The sequence below is a fragment of the Harpia harpyja genome, chromosome Z (assembly GCF_026419915.1).
Source record: "Harpia harpyja isolate bHarHar1 chromosome Z, bHarHar1 primary haplotype, whole genome shotgun sequence".
NCBI classification, from domain to species: domain Eukaryota; kingdom Metazoa; phylum Chordata; class Aves; order Accipitriformes; family Accipitridae; genus Harpia; species Harpia harpyja.
Genome location: NC_068969.1, coordinates 66,898,226 through 66,914,067, shown reverse-complemented (window position 1 = coordinate 66,914,067; position 15,842 = coordinate 66,898,226). Strand labels below are relative to the sequence as shown.

Sequence of the window (15,842 nt, the reverse complement as noted above, 5' to 3'; positions counted from 1 at the left end):
TATCTTGATTTCATCTTTTGGGATCTTTTCCTGATAACATTAAGATGGCATACAACCTTTGCACTTAAGAGAGCAATGTTAATTAATTGTGTTTCAGGCATTTACCTTGCCTTGTAAAATCTGTTATCAAGTCAATGACTACAACAGTTTGCTTGCATTTTCAATTGCAAGCACCGCCATCAAAAAAGGCCCTTCTATGGGGAAAAAAGCTAACAGAAAACCAATACTTCAACAAGCACTTTCATCCATTCTATAACACTATGAAAACTAACCAATGTAAGTAGCAACATACGAAAGTGGCTAAGAGACACTGTCAGATCTTCCTACATGAACTTGAAGGCAAAGAACATTGGTCAAGCCATTTTTGTGCAAGGCAAATAATTAAATGCTACAAAGCTTTACCTGTCATAATTGCAAAGAGAATGAAAAAGTGGTTACTCAAAGTAACTTAATATATTTACATATGTTTTAACAATATCTCCATCTGCAAAAACATGACCACACTTTTAAGTCTGAACAGTCTACATGTGCATTTAGATACACACAATTCTCTTCATACGTTTGCTAGTTATAACTGTGAAAGACCTTTAGCTACCCTCTAATTCCTGTGCTTCAGATAAGATGCTTAATAGACTGCTACTGTTGATAGATTTATTTCAACATTATTATCTTTGCTTTAATACCTTCAAAGTTCAGGCAGACAATTGGTAGCAAGAAAGAGCTGCATAAAAAAATTATTTTTCAGTACTTGGAAAGAAATTTTGCTTTTTAATGAAAATGGTTACTGCACATTGCTTACAGCTGATTATTAAGCAAAAGATATTAGTCAAGTTTATCTTCCCTTTATTACGACAGTAGCTAAAGGGTTTTCTTAAGGCATCTTCCTCAATCCCATTAATTTCCTGGTTTCCTCCAATGATCACTCACTCTTATAAATGACCTAGAAAAAATATTTTCGAATTGACAAAAAAGTACTTAATATAGGAATATTATGTACTTAATTTTAAAATGTTCTATTTAGTACTTTATTATTGACAGGTAATAGGGACAGTGTGTTTTATATTCTTGATAACAGAAGCAAAAGCTGGGAAACTAATGGGAATGAAAGAGGTGCTTTAATCAAACCCTTTAACTACAGTCTTCTGCAGCCAACTCTCCACGATTCTCTTTTTGTACTATATAAAGTAGTTTGGATATTTCATTCATCTTCAGTGATACACTTCAGTTTGATAAACAGATTCCTCAGTTTCTTTTTATTTACTAATGTTTCTTCTTGTAGAAGACTACTTCTGCCCTCAGTAAAACAATGAAGAAAAGCTTTGGATTGAAGAAAAATGAAAACTATTTCTTGTATTTCTTAACCTTACTAAGTACATTTAAGAGCTTATTACTCAAATAGCATAGCACATATTCAAGCACTGCATTTACAAAACAAAAGAACAATGCCAAGGATAAATGATTTCAGTTACATTTTTACAATCTACTTCTATGTAAGTTTTTTTCTTTCATAGAGAGCACACAAAATAAAATTCAAACAACAGCACAACTATAATCTCTAATAGTTAAGAGAATCCAACGGGACAAGTTTTTCATTTTTTTAGTTGTCTACTTGTGTGATTTACAGTATGAAGATAACACATACTCTAGTACCAGTAGCATTCTTGTTTGATACAATACAAAGAAAATCCCACAGACTGTGATCATTTTAGGTGAACATTTCTAGAATTTTTTTCCTGTATCTATTTTCAACAGTATTCCATAAACATACACTCCTCAGTCTAGTGCTAAAATATCTTTATTTCTAAATTAGCTTAATGTATTAAGTAATAGTTTCAGTCAGCTCATTCACTGAACACTATGGAGGAAACACTCCCTAATGTTTCACAGTAAGCATAAAAAATTTTTTTTTATAAATTACCTTGGTAATATCATCAAAGCAGCACGTAACTAGGTAAAAGCCATGTTCAGTACACGACTTGAACGTGCTATTCTGAAGTCAAAGCCTAATGCTGGGCCCAAGCAACGAGCTTAGGATTTCTTCGATAGAAGAGCAACATAATACTTTCGGTACCATGCCAGGAGTCACTGCCCTTTGAATACCAATTGGTTCTAGGAACAGAGCCAGAGACTGAGACAGGCAAAGCAAAAGAGCTAACAAACTATTCCTTCTCATTCAGGGATTGAAACATGCAATTTCAAACCTGAAGAGGGCAAGGAAAGGGTAGAGTTTCCCAACGCATCAAACATACACAGTGTGGCTCCCTAGAGAGGGAACAGAAGCCTTGGACAGCAAGTCATACTGGAGGCCTGTTTTAACAGTCAATGTGCAAACTGACTATGTTGATCTCAACAAACCTCTTGAGCAAGTAGCACCCTTCTTTTGGTACAGTTCCTTTTTGTGGGAGGAAAATTAGAGCCATGTCCAGAGCACAGTCTCTTTTCCTCATAGAACAGCATTTGGAATTACTACCAGAAGCAAAACTGAACTGCATCTCAGGGTATGTTAATTTTTGTCAAGGCTGTACAGCAATGCCAGGGATGAAAGCAATGGATTGGCAATGCAAAGCCACCTCCTTCCCTAATCTTCAGATCTATAATGAAGGACAATCAGCTCATTCTAACATTCAGGTCCTCATTTCTGCATCTTTTTTTTATAACAGTTTTTAGAAAGTTATTAATATTATAGGGGGAAAAGTGTATTACCAATTGTCGAAGCAATGCTGTCATATAAATAGCTAATAAACATCTTGGTAGAGAAGTTTAATGTTGCATTCATTGCCTATATAATGGTAAAGAGTTTAGCATTGTGTTTTTTAATTAAAAACAAACCAATGCAATTTGACGAAGCCTGTAATTTTAGCTCTGCAAGGACAGTACTGTCTATTTAGGAAACAGACAATACTTAGTCAAAGGGTATCTGAAATTAATTCAATGTTAAGAGAAGCAGTAAATCTACTACTGGAAAACAACCAAGAGCTCAGCAACGCGTTCAGAATGCTAGCAGTCTTGAACTGTATTAGCCATGCTCTACACTTAACTGAACAGGCAACAACATAACACAGCAAGACAAATACTGTGCCAAAATCTCCCTTTCACAGTGTCAGCAATGCAGGGAGACCATGATGCCTAAGGATGGCTGCTAAGCATGGCACTGCTAGCTGTAAATAATGTCCTTTTTCAAATTTGATTGCTACCTGTGGTATTTCATTCAGCTTCCCAGTGAATGCTTTTTCAAGTTATAGCCTATATCTGCTCTTCCCTAAGACAGAAACCCACAGTTCTTCTCACTGGATTTCCACATCAGAGCACTCCATCTTTGCTGCCCAGATTTACCTCCAGCAAACACAGGTGGATTTGGTCAATGTTAAAAAAGCAGTCACTTCTCAGAGCAGCGATCAGGTCTGGAGTGTTCGTTACTAAACCAGGATTTTTAATGTTAACCAAAGCTCCACAGAAGCCCCAGAAACTCAAATAGTAAAATAGAGCACTGCACCGACCTCATCAATGATCATTCTTGCCTATTTTTGAGACTTTACAATGGAAAGGTGGGGTGGCAGTTAGCAGACCAGAAATCAAGTGAAACTTATATAATCCCGATCCCATTCTTGGAACCCCTGAGATCAAGTTTTGACAGCTTGCATCCAAAAACAAGCATATAACGTGGCACAGCGTAAGAATTTCCAAGGATGCACGATCTTCAATAGTCAAAAAAGGAACTTTTTGGACAAGAGACTGTTCTCCCGAAAGATGAATAAGAGCACTCTTTTAGGTAAATTAAAAGTTTGGAGATGACCGAGAGAACCCAGAATGACAGAAAATTGCCAAGGAGGACAAAAAATAAATCTGTAAATATAGAGTTGTATCTGCTTTGAATAAAATAAAAAGCAAGCAATAAAAAAACAAATGCAAGTAAACTGACCACAACGTGCTTTCATTCAGGATGATCTCATTCAGATTGGACTATGTCAAAATAACCACATCTGTGAAAATTATATCTAAACAAAGCTACTAAATACCACTACTTACTAAAGTTGTATCACAACTTACGCATCAAAACAAATCAGATGTCTTAAAGCACTATAAGGTTTGTTAGAATGGAACATGTCCAATAGAAAACAAGTAAAATTAGTTGTTTTACTAAAAACTTCTTCCTTAGCTCAGTTCAGATCTAGGTTCCATCAGGCCACAAGTAAGGTGTTTTACCTCCAAATGTGACATAAAAATCAAGCCTGACCATACTTTAATTTTAAAAAGTAACCAAGAAAGTCAGTCTCCAATTTTTTTTTTTTCCCATTTGTGGGACTTAGGTACTTAGGCCTATGATCTTTGGAAGAGCTTTGCTAACCAATGGTGTTTCTCACTTAGAGGAGGTTGGGGCCAAACGTCACTCCAAGTAATTACAAGTATTTGCCAAGTTCAAATTCTTTCTGCAGCTTCACTTTTTCTTTCTGTTAAACAAGATGTTTTTCTGGAGGAGTGGTTATTGCATTCAGCTCCATACATAGCCTCAGTTTGTTTTGCAGCTGAAATCCCAATAGATAACATATATACAATGGTAATATCACAGCCCAGGCCCCACAGCCAGTATAAAGAACAACATGGACTTAATGGGAGTCATACCATAAAATATATGCTGAAGATCTGACCCGCAATGATGGCTTTCTTTTTTTTAACCCAAAGTATCAAAAACAAGGTTTCTGGGAGTCAGTAACATTTGATTTCATTTAGTCAGGTCTGTTCTGTTGTGCGTAGTTGCAAGAGATCTATTAATGCTCTTCTCTCCTAGTGTTTTGAGGGTAAAGGCAGCCTTATATCAGTAACAAAGAGCCTCAAGGCAGAATCTAGTAATGGACAAGTAGCCTTGAATTCCTACTATTAAAAAACAAAACAAAACAAAACCAAAAAGCAAAACCAACCCCCACAATTCTGGTATAATTTTAGCAAAAGCAACCACTGCTAAAAATAGAGGCTGTTTTGATTCCCCCCCCCCCCTCAACTTAAAGGTCTAAGCACTGCAACTAACAGCTCAGTACAATTTTTTCAGCTCTTTTTTTAAGTGCTTATTTTTATACCAAGTAATATTTACTGCAGTCTTAATACTTCAGCCAAATTTAGCACGAAGTTATAAATTAATCCCATAGAAACAAGTGCAGTATGCTTTTAATTTCCAGAAAACTCTCTTCTGTAGCTGTATTCCAAAATGATACCACAGCTTTTTACAAAACCACTAGCATAAGGTTTTTAAATATAATGAAATTGACAGGAACTAAAGAAAGTCAAAGCACGCAAATTCTAAAAAGCCAGGTTTATCCAGTTGTTCAAGACATAATTAACCTTTTGTGTACTTTGTCTACAAAGATAACTTAACGGTCTTCTTTCTGAAAATATTGTTAAAAGAAGCATCTCCTTACTAGGTCACACATCTGAACAAAAACGCAATTATCAAAACATGACCTATTTCTGAAAAGCAAAGAGTAGAACACATTTTAAATGAGATTACAGCATTAAACCTGGATAGAAAAAGAACAAAGTGGGAAATTGGAAATATTGTGCCCTGGCTATATAGCATTCTGCAGTGGCAAATAATAATTTGAAAATTGTTTCCCCTCTTTAACCATCTCACAGCATTCTGGTTGTTGCTGGGCAAGAAATATATCATTATGATTTTCAATACAGAGATTCACTGCAGTAATCAAATGCAAATACAACGTCCCACTAGTTCTACAAAAATTACGTTCTGTAATGCCAGATCACTTCTTCAGAAGAAAAAAAGAAAAACTGAGAACCTCTGACTTGCTACAAAATTAATGTTTTCTTCCATTCGTAAGGGCATCACATAACATGATGCCTTGTACAGCCATCTGATCTAATCTCATTTATAAAATCCACTTGTATATATTCTCTACCAGTTCCTGATGTACGGAACCACATTTTAAATTGGTCTGCAAAGACCCTTCAGAAAAATGTTAGATCCATCCTATAAATACATCTACTGTTGGCATAATGTGTTCAAAAACAACGCCTCAAATATGTATGTAGTGGGAATACATCATGCGACTGAAAAATAAAAGCTACTTATATAATATGCATGTCCAAACATACACGATATGAAAATTGACCAGTAACATTAGAAGTGTTACCTCAGTATTATTCTCCAATCCTGTAAAAACGCCTTTAAGAAAATGAACTGGGAGATGGCCAAATATCATGTAACCATTAAAGAACATTCTAGTGACTGTTTTGTTTAGCGTTTTAAAGCAGAAATGGCAAAATGGGAGGAGGGAAGAAGTGAAGAGTGAGGGGAGAAGGGGGAAAAAGAGGGAAAGAAGAAGGACGGGAGAGAGACACTCACAAAAGTTTTGTTAAAATATTGGGCAAGGGCTATGTTCAAATTCTTTCTCTTTTCCAACGTGCAGCATGTCTAGTTGCTGTTACTACATCCCCTCGCACACCTTCCTATCTAGGTACTTCAGTGACCTAGAGTCTCAAACACTAATTCCACTTACTCATATCTCATGCTTCTTTCTTGAGAAAGAGACTAGAGATCAATGAATGAAAGCACTCATACTGGTTTCCTAAACTTCAAGTAATTCACTGTTAGCATAATGATCCACTGTAAACCTTTAGATAACATTGAAAATTTGCTTACATGTTCAGTAGTTAAAGACTCTCACAGGAACCTTAATGAAGACAATCAAAAATTTTTCTTAAAGTCTTTTCAACTCTGAAGCAAAACAAAGCATCACATCACTGTGTATATTTTCCACGCATTCAGTGCAGAATGCCAAATCCAAATCTTCTTTAGTCTTTAGGAATTTTCTCACTTAAAAATTTAATCAAATTTAAAAAAACCTATTTCCTGATCACAGGAAGATCTTAAAACCAGCCGCACCTGTTTAAACGTTGATAGCAGCTCAGAAAGTATTTCCAGTAACTTCAGTCCAAGAAAATCTGAAAAATTATAACTTACAACTAAGGAAGCCACCCAAAAATCTTACAAAGTAACTAAATGGAACAACTTGTTGCCTTTTGCTCAGCATTCCAATAAAAGGACAAATGCCACCATGAAATACAGTATCAGCTGCAGGAAATTAATGATCTATTCACTTCTAGATATTTTACTGATTTTATTTATTTAAAGAGCCTTAAGAACCTGCTTCACTTCAAAGACATTAACTCAAGGACACAAGTATCTCCATGAAGTACCTAATCAAAGACTCATTCTTCAGTAGTCTGTCATTTACCTGCAACAACTTACTGGTTTCCACTAATAACATTCTGCCAAACCAAGATCTGACCCAATGTTATTAAGGATGTACATCTAAAAACATTCTCTGAGAAGCAATTTATTCCTTAGAGTTTTGTGCCAAAATTTCAAGTAACAAAATATGTTGCATATATAAATCAAATGTATAAAATTGCTTCAAATTTGGTACACTTGACTTCTCTTTTTGACAAAGTGTACCAGCAATGCCCTGTTGAAAAACAATTATATTAAAACTGATCAGCTGAGATGCAGAAACATAATGATTTGATGGTGAATTCATAATGCAAAATTTACAGAGAAATTACCACCCTTAAAAACTGGTACAATTCAATTAAAATCCCAAACTATTAACAGGTTTTACTACACCAAAACAAGTGCATATTAAACAAAATTGTAGATGGTCTTAGTAGCTAACTTTCTATCAACAGCTGACATTTAACATGTTTCTAAAATGTATTAAAGACTGTATTAATTATACCAACCACAAGAATTCAATAGTAAAAATTAAATTCTAAAGTACTTGGATGTCACTGAACAATCCATCCTTTATGAAAACAGCAGGGCAAATCACCTCTATTTCAGCTGAGATTTAGCTTTTCCTAGCATTCTAAAAAAAAGTCCAATTCAATTAGGAACATTTTAAAAGAAGTAAGGCACTGTGATTCGTATTTAACAATATAAATAGTTGTGGATATTCTACTACCTGTCAAGAATTAACCATGCACATTTATATCATTCCTCTGATCTAACCCTTCTCAGGTTACAGTTAAAATAACATTGTTCAAGGGAGAGGTTACATACCCATTTCATTTATAGTTGCTCTTGCTTTTGAGACAAAAGAACTAACTTCACTTGAGTGCATTTTTGCTCTTTCTTTAAGGTCAGCACCTGTAAGTGACATTTCACATACATGTTAGCAAGCCATATACAGTACTGTAAATACATTTTCAAAAGTAAAATATTCCTATATTCCAAAAAAAATTTAAGTCTACTTTGAGACAAGGGCAGTTCAAATTGGTGACATTCATTTCCCACAGATTTCAAGGAAAACACGGACTGTTTATCAAGGAAAAACAGAAACAAAATTAAAAAACCCCAAAACAACAACAACAAAAAAATCACATTAACCACCACCAGTTTTTCACTAAGTATATTCTTCCCAGTGACATTTCTTCTTCCCATATTAGTTTATGAGCAAGAGTATTTATGCTAATATTTCACCTGACATACACTTATATTCTCCCAACTGTGTCACAAAGTCTGATAAATACGTGTTTTTCATATTGTGCTCTTGTTATTCTTTTATTGGTAGATCATAAAATACCTAGGGTGCATGTGTTTATATTAACAGACTAGATTTATGTAAATAAAAAATTCTAGAGTGGGCCTAGTACCATTTTTCAACTCACTTTACTGAAATGTATTTTTGAATGTGAAATACCGCATTTGTTGTTCTTCCACAAAAAGCTAAAATTTTTATTTTTTAATCTATTTCTTCATGTTTAAAAAGCACACTGGAACTAGAGATGGTTTCAAAAATGTGTTTTTAAAAATTCACCAATATGCAAACCCAACATTTTCTCTCATGAATGTGTAAAGAAAAAGAAACAGATAGTAATAATAGCTAAATACAGAGTAAGACAGGAAGTCCATTTTTCTTATAGAAGAATACATGAAAAAGACAAAACCTGCATATACACATTTATTCTCCAAAGAAGTGCAACATTCCCACTGCAAGTTAGTGTGTATTTTTTCTATTTGGTACAAATAAAGCTATTAAGTTAGTGTCTTGGCATATGCCTGAAAAGGCTAAACAAGGCATATAACCAAAGCAGAAAACAGTGTTATGTTTCTCTACCCTAAGAATCAAAATACTATCCGTTCAGGAAAATGCATCAGACTCAGATGAAGTTAAGACTGTATCTTTGAATTTTAAATTAAGCAGTGATAGGCTCCCCTTTTTACCTTTCTGGACTTAACTCATGCTAGACCCTCTTGGCCCTCTTCATCAAACACAGTTTTAGATATACTTTTGTTGGCAGCATTAGTTGAAATTCACAACTCTAGTCTAGCTCCATGAAAATCAGTATCTCAATCTGACATTTTCTGATAGACATCCAGCTACTGTTTTAAGGTAACATGCCTAACAAAGCAGCTCTGTATCTCCCCTTCTACTTCCATCATAGCAAAGCTCCTCATTTCACTAAGACTTTTGTTCTCCTTCTATGCACGTCAATATAAAAACAATGAAGCATCAGTCCTGACTGCATTTGCATGTTTCCCACTAAATAATGTCAAGTTTAATTTACACTATCAGACACCTTGCCAAAAGCTTCCAAACAACCTTCTAGGATACGCCCCAACTGAAGACAGTGTGACAGACCAGTTGAGCAGCAGGATAAAACAGGAATTACTGTGGTCAAGTCTACGCTGCAGCAAAATTGCAGTTGCTACTTTAGTAATTCATAAACAATGCACACAGAAATCTTGCCAGGAACCTGAAAAGCAAACAAAATTTCCATCCATAAATCTGGATAGAACTCTAATTCATATAAAACTGCAAGCAACTTTCACAAATGCATTTATGTATAGGGTTCTGTAGCTAAAAGGAGCGTTTTAAAACTTCATGACAAAACCCGCTTTAAAAGTTGTATGAGCAAGTGTGCAAATGAAAAAATATCACTCCTCTGATATCAGTTAATGTCTGGGTCTAGCTTCTACAACTCTGTCCAGACCATTGCCTATATAAGAACAAGAAACTGCATGCTTTATGAACAAGAAAACTGCACGGCTGTGCAATCTCACTCAAACCCTCCACACACTGAAATCCTGCTCACCGGTCGTACCCTTGAAAAGTATAAAAAAGAAAACTTCAAAAGAGAGGCACTGAACCTAAAAAATACCTCTAGTATTAGTGTTAAGAAAACAGTTGGACTCAACCCCCAAAAACCCAACCCTTCTAAAACAAAAACATACAAACTGCAGACTTCTTCCTTCATTTAGAATATACGTTTCCTTGATGATTTTTACAGAAATCTATTAAATTTTCCACAAAAATTTTTGTAAGAATGGATTAAAAGGTAGCTGAAAATTTAATCATTTTGAGTACTGTAAAAAAATTTCTAGTACAATAGCTTATCTTAGCACCCTAACCAACTTCTGTAATCTTACATTTCCCTTTTTTCGTATTTCTCTCTCATAACTGTCAAGGAAATGGAAAAAGTTCTTTTCCTAACCCTTTCCTATTTTAGCCCTCCAAAGCATAATAATAGTAACTGAAGCTTTTTCAGAGAGAAGACTTTTAGGCAGAAACCATTCGCTGCACTCCAACAGAACACCCGCCTTGGCATCCTCTGGTTCACAAGAGATGGAACTGCTACTGACTTAATACTTTTGTTCCTGTTACAAGATTCAAACACTGATCAAAGAATTCTTGAAGAATTCCTTGACCCATATAGCAGAGAACTATTCACATGTTTCTTCGAAATCTCTTCTCAAGTCAGAAGTAGGAAAGGACAAGTTTCTGAAGACAGCCATGAAGGAGAGTGCAGGTTCAACCAGAGACTTCTGCTCTCTCAGCTACTGAAATCAAAGATCCCTCCTCTCACCCCAAGTTTCCTACTTTAAAGTATCTGAAAATAGTATTTGCTCAACTGCTGAGAGCAAAAAAGTAGCTAAGCTCTTCAAACCACAAAAACTCTCACAAAATGAACCTCTGCAACTTTCCCATGGGCCACAGCTGAAATCTGTGGCCGCGTTTGGCATATCTGCTTCCCCACATCCACTCACAACAGACTCCAGGGGCTGTACTGTGGGTCCGTGACTCCACACCACACTGAACACTGGGATCTCTAAGTCCTTCTACCCAAAGATGTAACAAAGGGGGAACCTGAGCTACCAGTGAGCAGAGGCAAACTAACTGTTGCAGATTTGACTGTACACTGTAATTACGTCCCCACATCCATCCGGTTTGTGCTGAAGCATGAATCACTGTTTTCTCCATATTACGCTTTCTGGCATCTCAATGCTTTGTCCCACTAATTGAATCTCATCTACTCCAAAATGCAGCAAAAGCTCGTCAAAACCAACTGTGGTTCTAGGACTCATGCTCCCCAGTTCTCACCTCTCTACTCCCAGCACTTTAAGAACTCCCTTTTAAAGACTACGGAGTGCCTTTTCAAATTACTAGCTGTTAGTACAGGACAAAAGAGAAGTGCAACTGTGAAAGACTACACTGACAGTGCAATCAGCCACTTCCTCCAACAGCTACATTAGGATTAAGACAGGTACTCTCCACTTGTGAATAAACTCTTCTTGAATCAACTTAATTCACAGAAGCATCACTTCCAAATTTATGAAGCAAACTGGTAGGAGAGAACTTCCCTGAAGACTTCCAATGAAGTCCTGTTGGCAAACTATCAGTACAAACAGCAGTCTTTTAGAGATCTGCTGAGCAGCAAGTACATAAACTGGTACACGCAGATCAACCCTTGAAACTACTGTGAAGAAGATGCATGCTGGTTTAAATACTACCTACACTTCTACTGAGGTTTGCCAACCCAAAAGAAAATCCGTTTAATTTTCATCCATCACTTTCTTATTTCCCCCCTCCAATACTGGAAGAACATCAAAAGGTTAGTTATTTTTTACCTTACTTCCCATAAGTATAAAAACCCTGATGTAATCAATTAACTCAATTGCATGTTTTTAAACATTTGGCTACTCAATGACTGTTGTATATTGTCAGTCCAGGGAGTTTTTGCAGCATGTGCCTGACTTGCATTTCACAATGATGCCAGAGAAAATGTTTATTTCAGAAAGCCAAGGGCAGTCCAGCAAGATAGGCATATTGCTATTATTCACCAGAATTTTCTTCCACCTACATGTCTATATGACAAGGATGGCTATTTAACTTAGAAAACACACCAAAAGAAACCAAGTTTTACAGTGATTACTCTGAACCCATGCCTCTTGCCATATTTGGATTTTTTCACACACTTTCTAAACAGAATTTATATACTGTTGAAAAGCTAAGTGTTGTGTTTGAAAAATCTGTTCCAACATCTTTGTATAAGCCTCACTTTCCAAATACCATAAATGCCTAGAAATTTTCTTGTACAGTACTATTCTATACTATGATTTAACACATACTTCCAAAGTACACCACAAAAGCTGTAAACTAACAAGGCATAAAATTTAATGGTTTATACATCACGCTTAAAATTCTAACTTTATGCAATAAGTATTTTTATTAAAAAATAAGTCTTTTAGAAATCTGGCACACCAAAATTAAACAGTGAAGTTATTCTAACAAGTATCAAAAAGTGCCCAAAGTGCCTTTTCTCTGAGAAGAGAAAAGGAAGTGACACATGCACAGGCATTTGACGTAGAGTAAAATATTAAATTCTTACCATAGCAATGTTATTTTGAGCTTGCCCTTTGATCTTGCTAAACACAGATCAACCAATTCTGTCAGCATACCAAAATTTCAATAAGGAAGTGACATCCAAGAATATCAGAAGATACTCTTTTGCATACTCTGTCCAATTCCCCTGTACCTTGTTGGCAAGAACTAGGAACATTGAAAACTGCAAAGCACAGAGGCATCACCTTAATAATCCAATGAAACAGGTTAAGGAATTTATGAAGGAAACTTACAATGCTTTCAACTGGGAGTACAAAACATGTACTACCTCACCAATTAAAAGGTTAAGAACTGCTATGTGCCCACAGCTTATTCCCACACAAAGTAATTAAGCAGACTGTGAATTAATATCCCTCCTTCTCCACACAGAAAAATAGACACTTAAGATACTGAACTAAAATACTGAGGCAAATGGTCAACTTTGACATATATTATAGATTAAATTATAACTACTACAAAAAACTCCACCAGTTAGGGTACATATAAATATCCTTCCTCAAAGGCAGAAGCGCACATCTCCTAGAGAAGCCACTGCAAGAAATCCAAGTTTAGCTGAAATCATTAGCAGAACCTCAATCAACTTTTATGAGGTTAGGAATACCCCAAAAGGGAGCTGTATGTACATATTTGAGGACAACATTATAGCCAACTTAAGTTCAAACTCAGAAAGATTTACCAACAATTTTTTCTCCAAATTTCCAATAATTTCAGAAATAAAGCTTTTACATCCTGAAATCTATTCAGGACAACTTACTTCCCAATTTGAACAGAAACTGCAATACCTCATGAAAAAATAAATTTATTTAGTGATAGTGTCAAGTCTACGATGAGCAAAACTGTTTAAATAGAATTAGTGTTATATATATACACCACAGTAATAAATAAGTTACAAATATTATTCTGCCAATAGATATACACTTCAAGCTAATATCCTTAAAAATCCTTTAAAAAAAACACAAAAGCATAATTTAAATTTGATAATAATGTCACCATGTAGATTAATGATTTTTATTTTGCTTTCAACTACCATTTTTCTGTGTGTAAAGCTATACACTTGACAAATCACAGTACAAAAAAAAGTCAACCACTACTTAAATTTCTTGCCTGTGAAAGAAAAAATGTTTTATGCTTTGCAGACAAAATATGCATGCATTCCAGTAAGAGCTCCATTGCACCTCTCAGCCCAGCCAGACCCAGGATACTTGGATCATCAGTCTCTAACCATTAGAGCTACTACTGATTGTAGTCTTGAACAAAAATGAGTCCAGTCTGTTCAATTAAGAACAGACAGAATGCTTCATAAACATTAACTATTCTGGACCATCTTTCAAAGAGTAACAAAAAAGATTATCACCTATTTGGTAGAATAATAGAAAAGTCTAGACTGGAAGAAAACTCTGGAGATCACCTGGTACAACCTTCTGTCAAATGCACAGCCCTAGATTAGCTCATCCAGGGTTCTTTCAAGTCTTTAATACTGCTGGCAAGGGAGATTCCACCACTTCTCTAGGAAAATCATTCCTATGTTTAATTCTTAATCAATCTTCTCACAATGAAGAATTTATTTTATCTGGACAGAATTCTCCTAAAGCAACTTGTGTCCACTGCCTCTTCTTCTGTCACTGTATACATCCTTGCAAATAGAGTACTTTTCCCCGTATCTACCGGGCACAGGAAGACCAGTTAGCTCTCCCACCTCAGCAATCTCCAACCCTCTAATCACCTTCTGCTGGCCTACTAAGTGCTGAGTAGAACAAGCACATGCCTTGATATGCTGATGGTTATCTTCCTGATGCAGTCCAGGACACTGTCTGCCTTCTTTACTGCCATGGTACACTGCTAGCTCATGTTAAGCTTGCTGTCCCCCAGAAGCCCCAGGTCCTTTGCAGCCAGTCAGTCCCCAGCCTGTTCTGCCACTTAAGATTTTTCCATTCCAGGTGCAGGACTTCATATTTATCTTTGTTAAACCTCATGCAATTCTTGTTGGCCCAATTTCCCAGGCTATCAAGGTCTCTCTGAATGGTGGCTCCTCCTTCCCACACACCTGCCTCTCCTTCCACTTTAAAGTCATCTGCAAAGCCAGTGAGGGCTCAATCCTATCCTTAGAATATTTACAAAGATACTGAATAGTACTACCAGACCCAGTATCAACCCTCAGGGAACTCCACTTGTGACCAGCTGACAGTTTGACTTTAAGTCATTAACACTACAGCACCCTTTGATCTTGGTACGCGAGCCACTTTTTACGGTCTGTATGTCCAGACTGTATCTTACCAACTACAGGGATGTTAGGGCAGAACATGTCAAATGCCTTGTTAAAGTCAAGGTAGTTAGCATCCATAACTCTTCTCTCATCCACTGAGCATGTGATTTCATCACAGAAGGCAATCAGGTTAGTCAAGCTCAATTTACCTTTGGTAAATTTGAGTTGGGTTTTCCCAGCTGCCTTCTTGTCTTTCATGAGCCTGGAAACAACTTCCACAAACACTTGTTCCATAATTTCCCCAGAGGCTGGAGTGATACTGACCGGTCTGTAGTTTCCCAAATTTTCCTTTTTGCAGAGTGGTGTGATATTTGCCCTTTTCCAGTCTCTTAGGTCTTCAAACACCTTTCAAATATGATAGATGGTGGCTCTCTAGTGCACCAACTCAGATGCATCCCATTGGATCCTGTTCAGGTGTATGTGTCCAACTGGTACAGATGGACCTTAAGTCAGTCCTCTACTGTCAGTGGTTTAGGGTTTACTTTGTTGTTGCTTCTTGGCACAGAGACTTGGGAGCTGACCTTTCCCATGCAGACCAAGGCAAAGACAAAACGGAGTACTTCTGCCTTTCCTGTGTCATTCATAACTAAGCTGCCAGTGGACATACATTTGGCTTGAACTTCTGCTTTGTACTAACATACCTACAGAAATTTTCCTTGTTAGTCTTGACACCTTTTGCTAGTTTGAGCTCCAGCTGCGCTTCTTCCATCCTAAACATATCTTGGCATACCTGAGCAGTATTTCTGCATCACTCTTTGCTAGTCTGTCCCATTTTCCAAGGGTAAGATGAATAAACACCTCCTCCAAAAATTTACAATGGATATTTGAGAGATTAAAGGACAGGAAGAAAGCTCTTTTTCAAATTTTTTTAAGAATAAAAAGGAATA

The 15,842-nt window shown here is 36.3% G+C and overlaps 1 protein-coding gene across 2 annotated transcripts in view; it reads right to left on the bottom strand.

Annotated features, from left to right (window-relative positions):
• AUH (AU RNA binding methylglutaconyl-CoA hydratase) overlaps nt 1-15,842 on the bottom strand; it is a 116,865-nt gene that overhangs the window by 72,587 nt on the left and 28,436 nt on the right. For both annotated transcript variants that reach the window (XM_052775906.1, XM_052775907.1), the window contains exon 4: nt 8,069-8,155. In XM_052775906.1, coding sequence (XP_052631866.1) covers nt 8,069-8,155 — 87 coding nt within the window. The remainder of the gene's footprint in view (nt 1-8,068; nt 8,156-15,842) is intronic.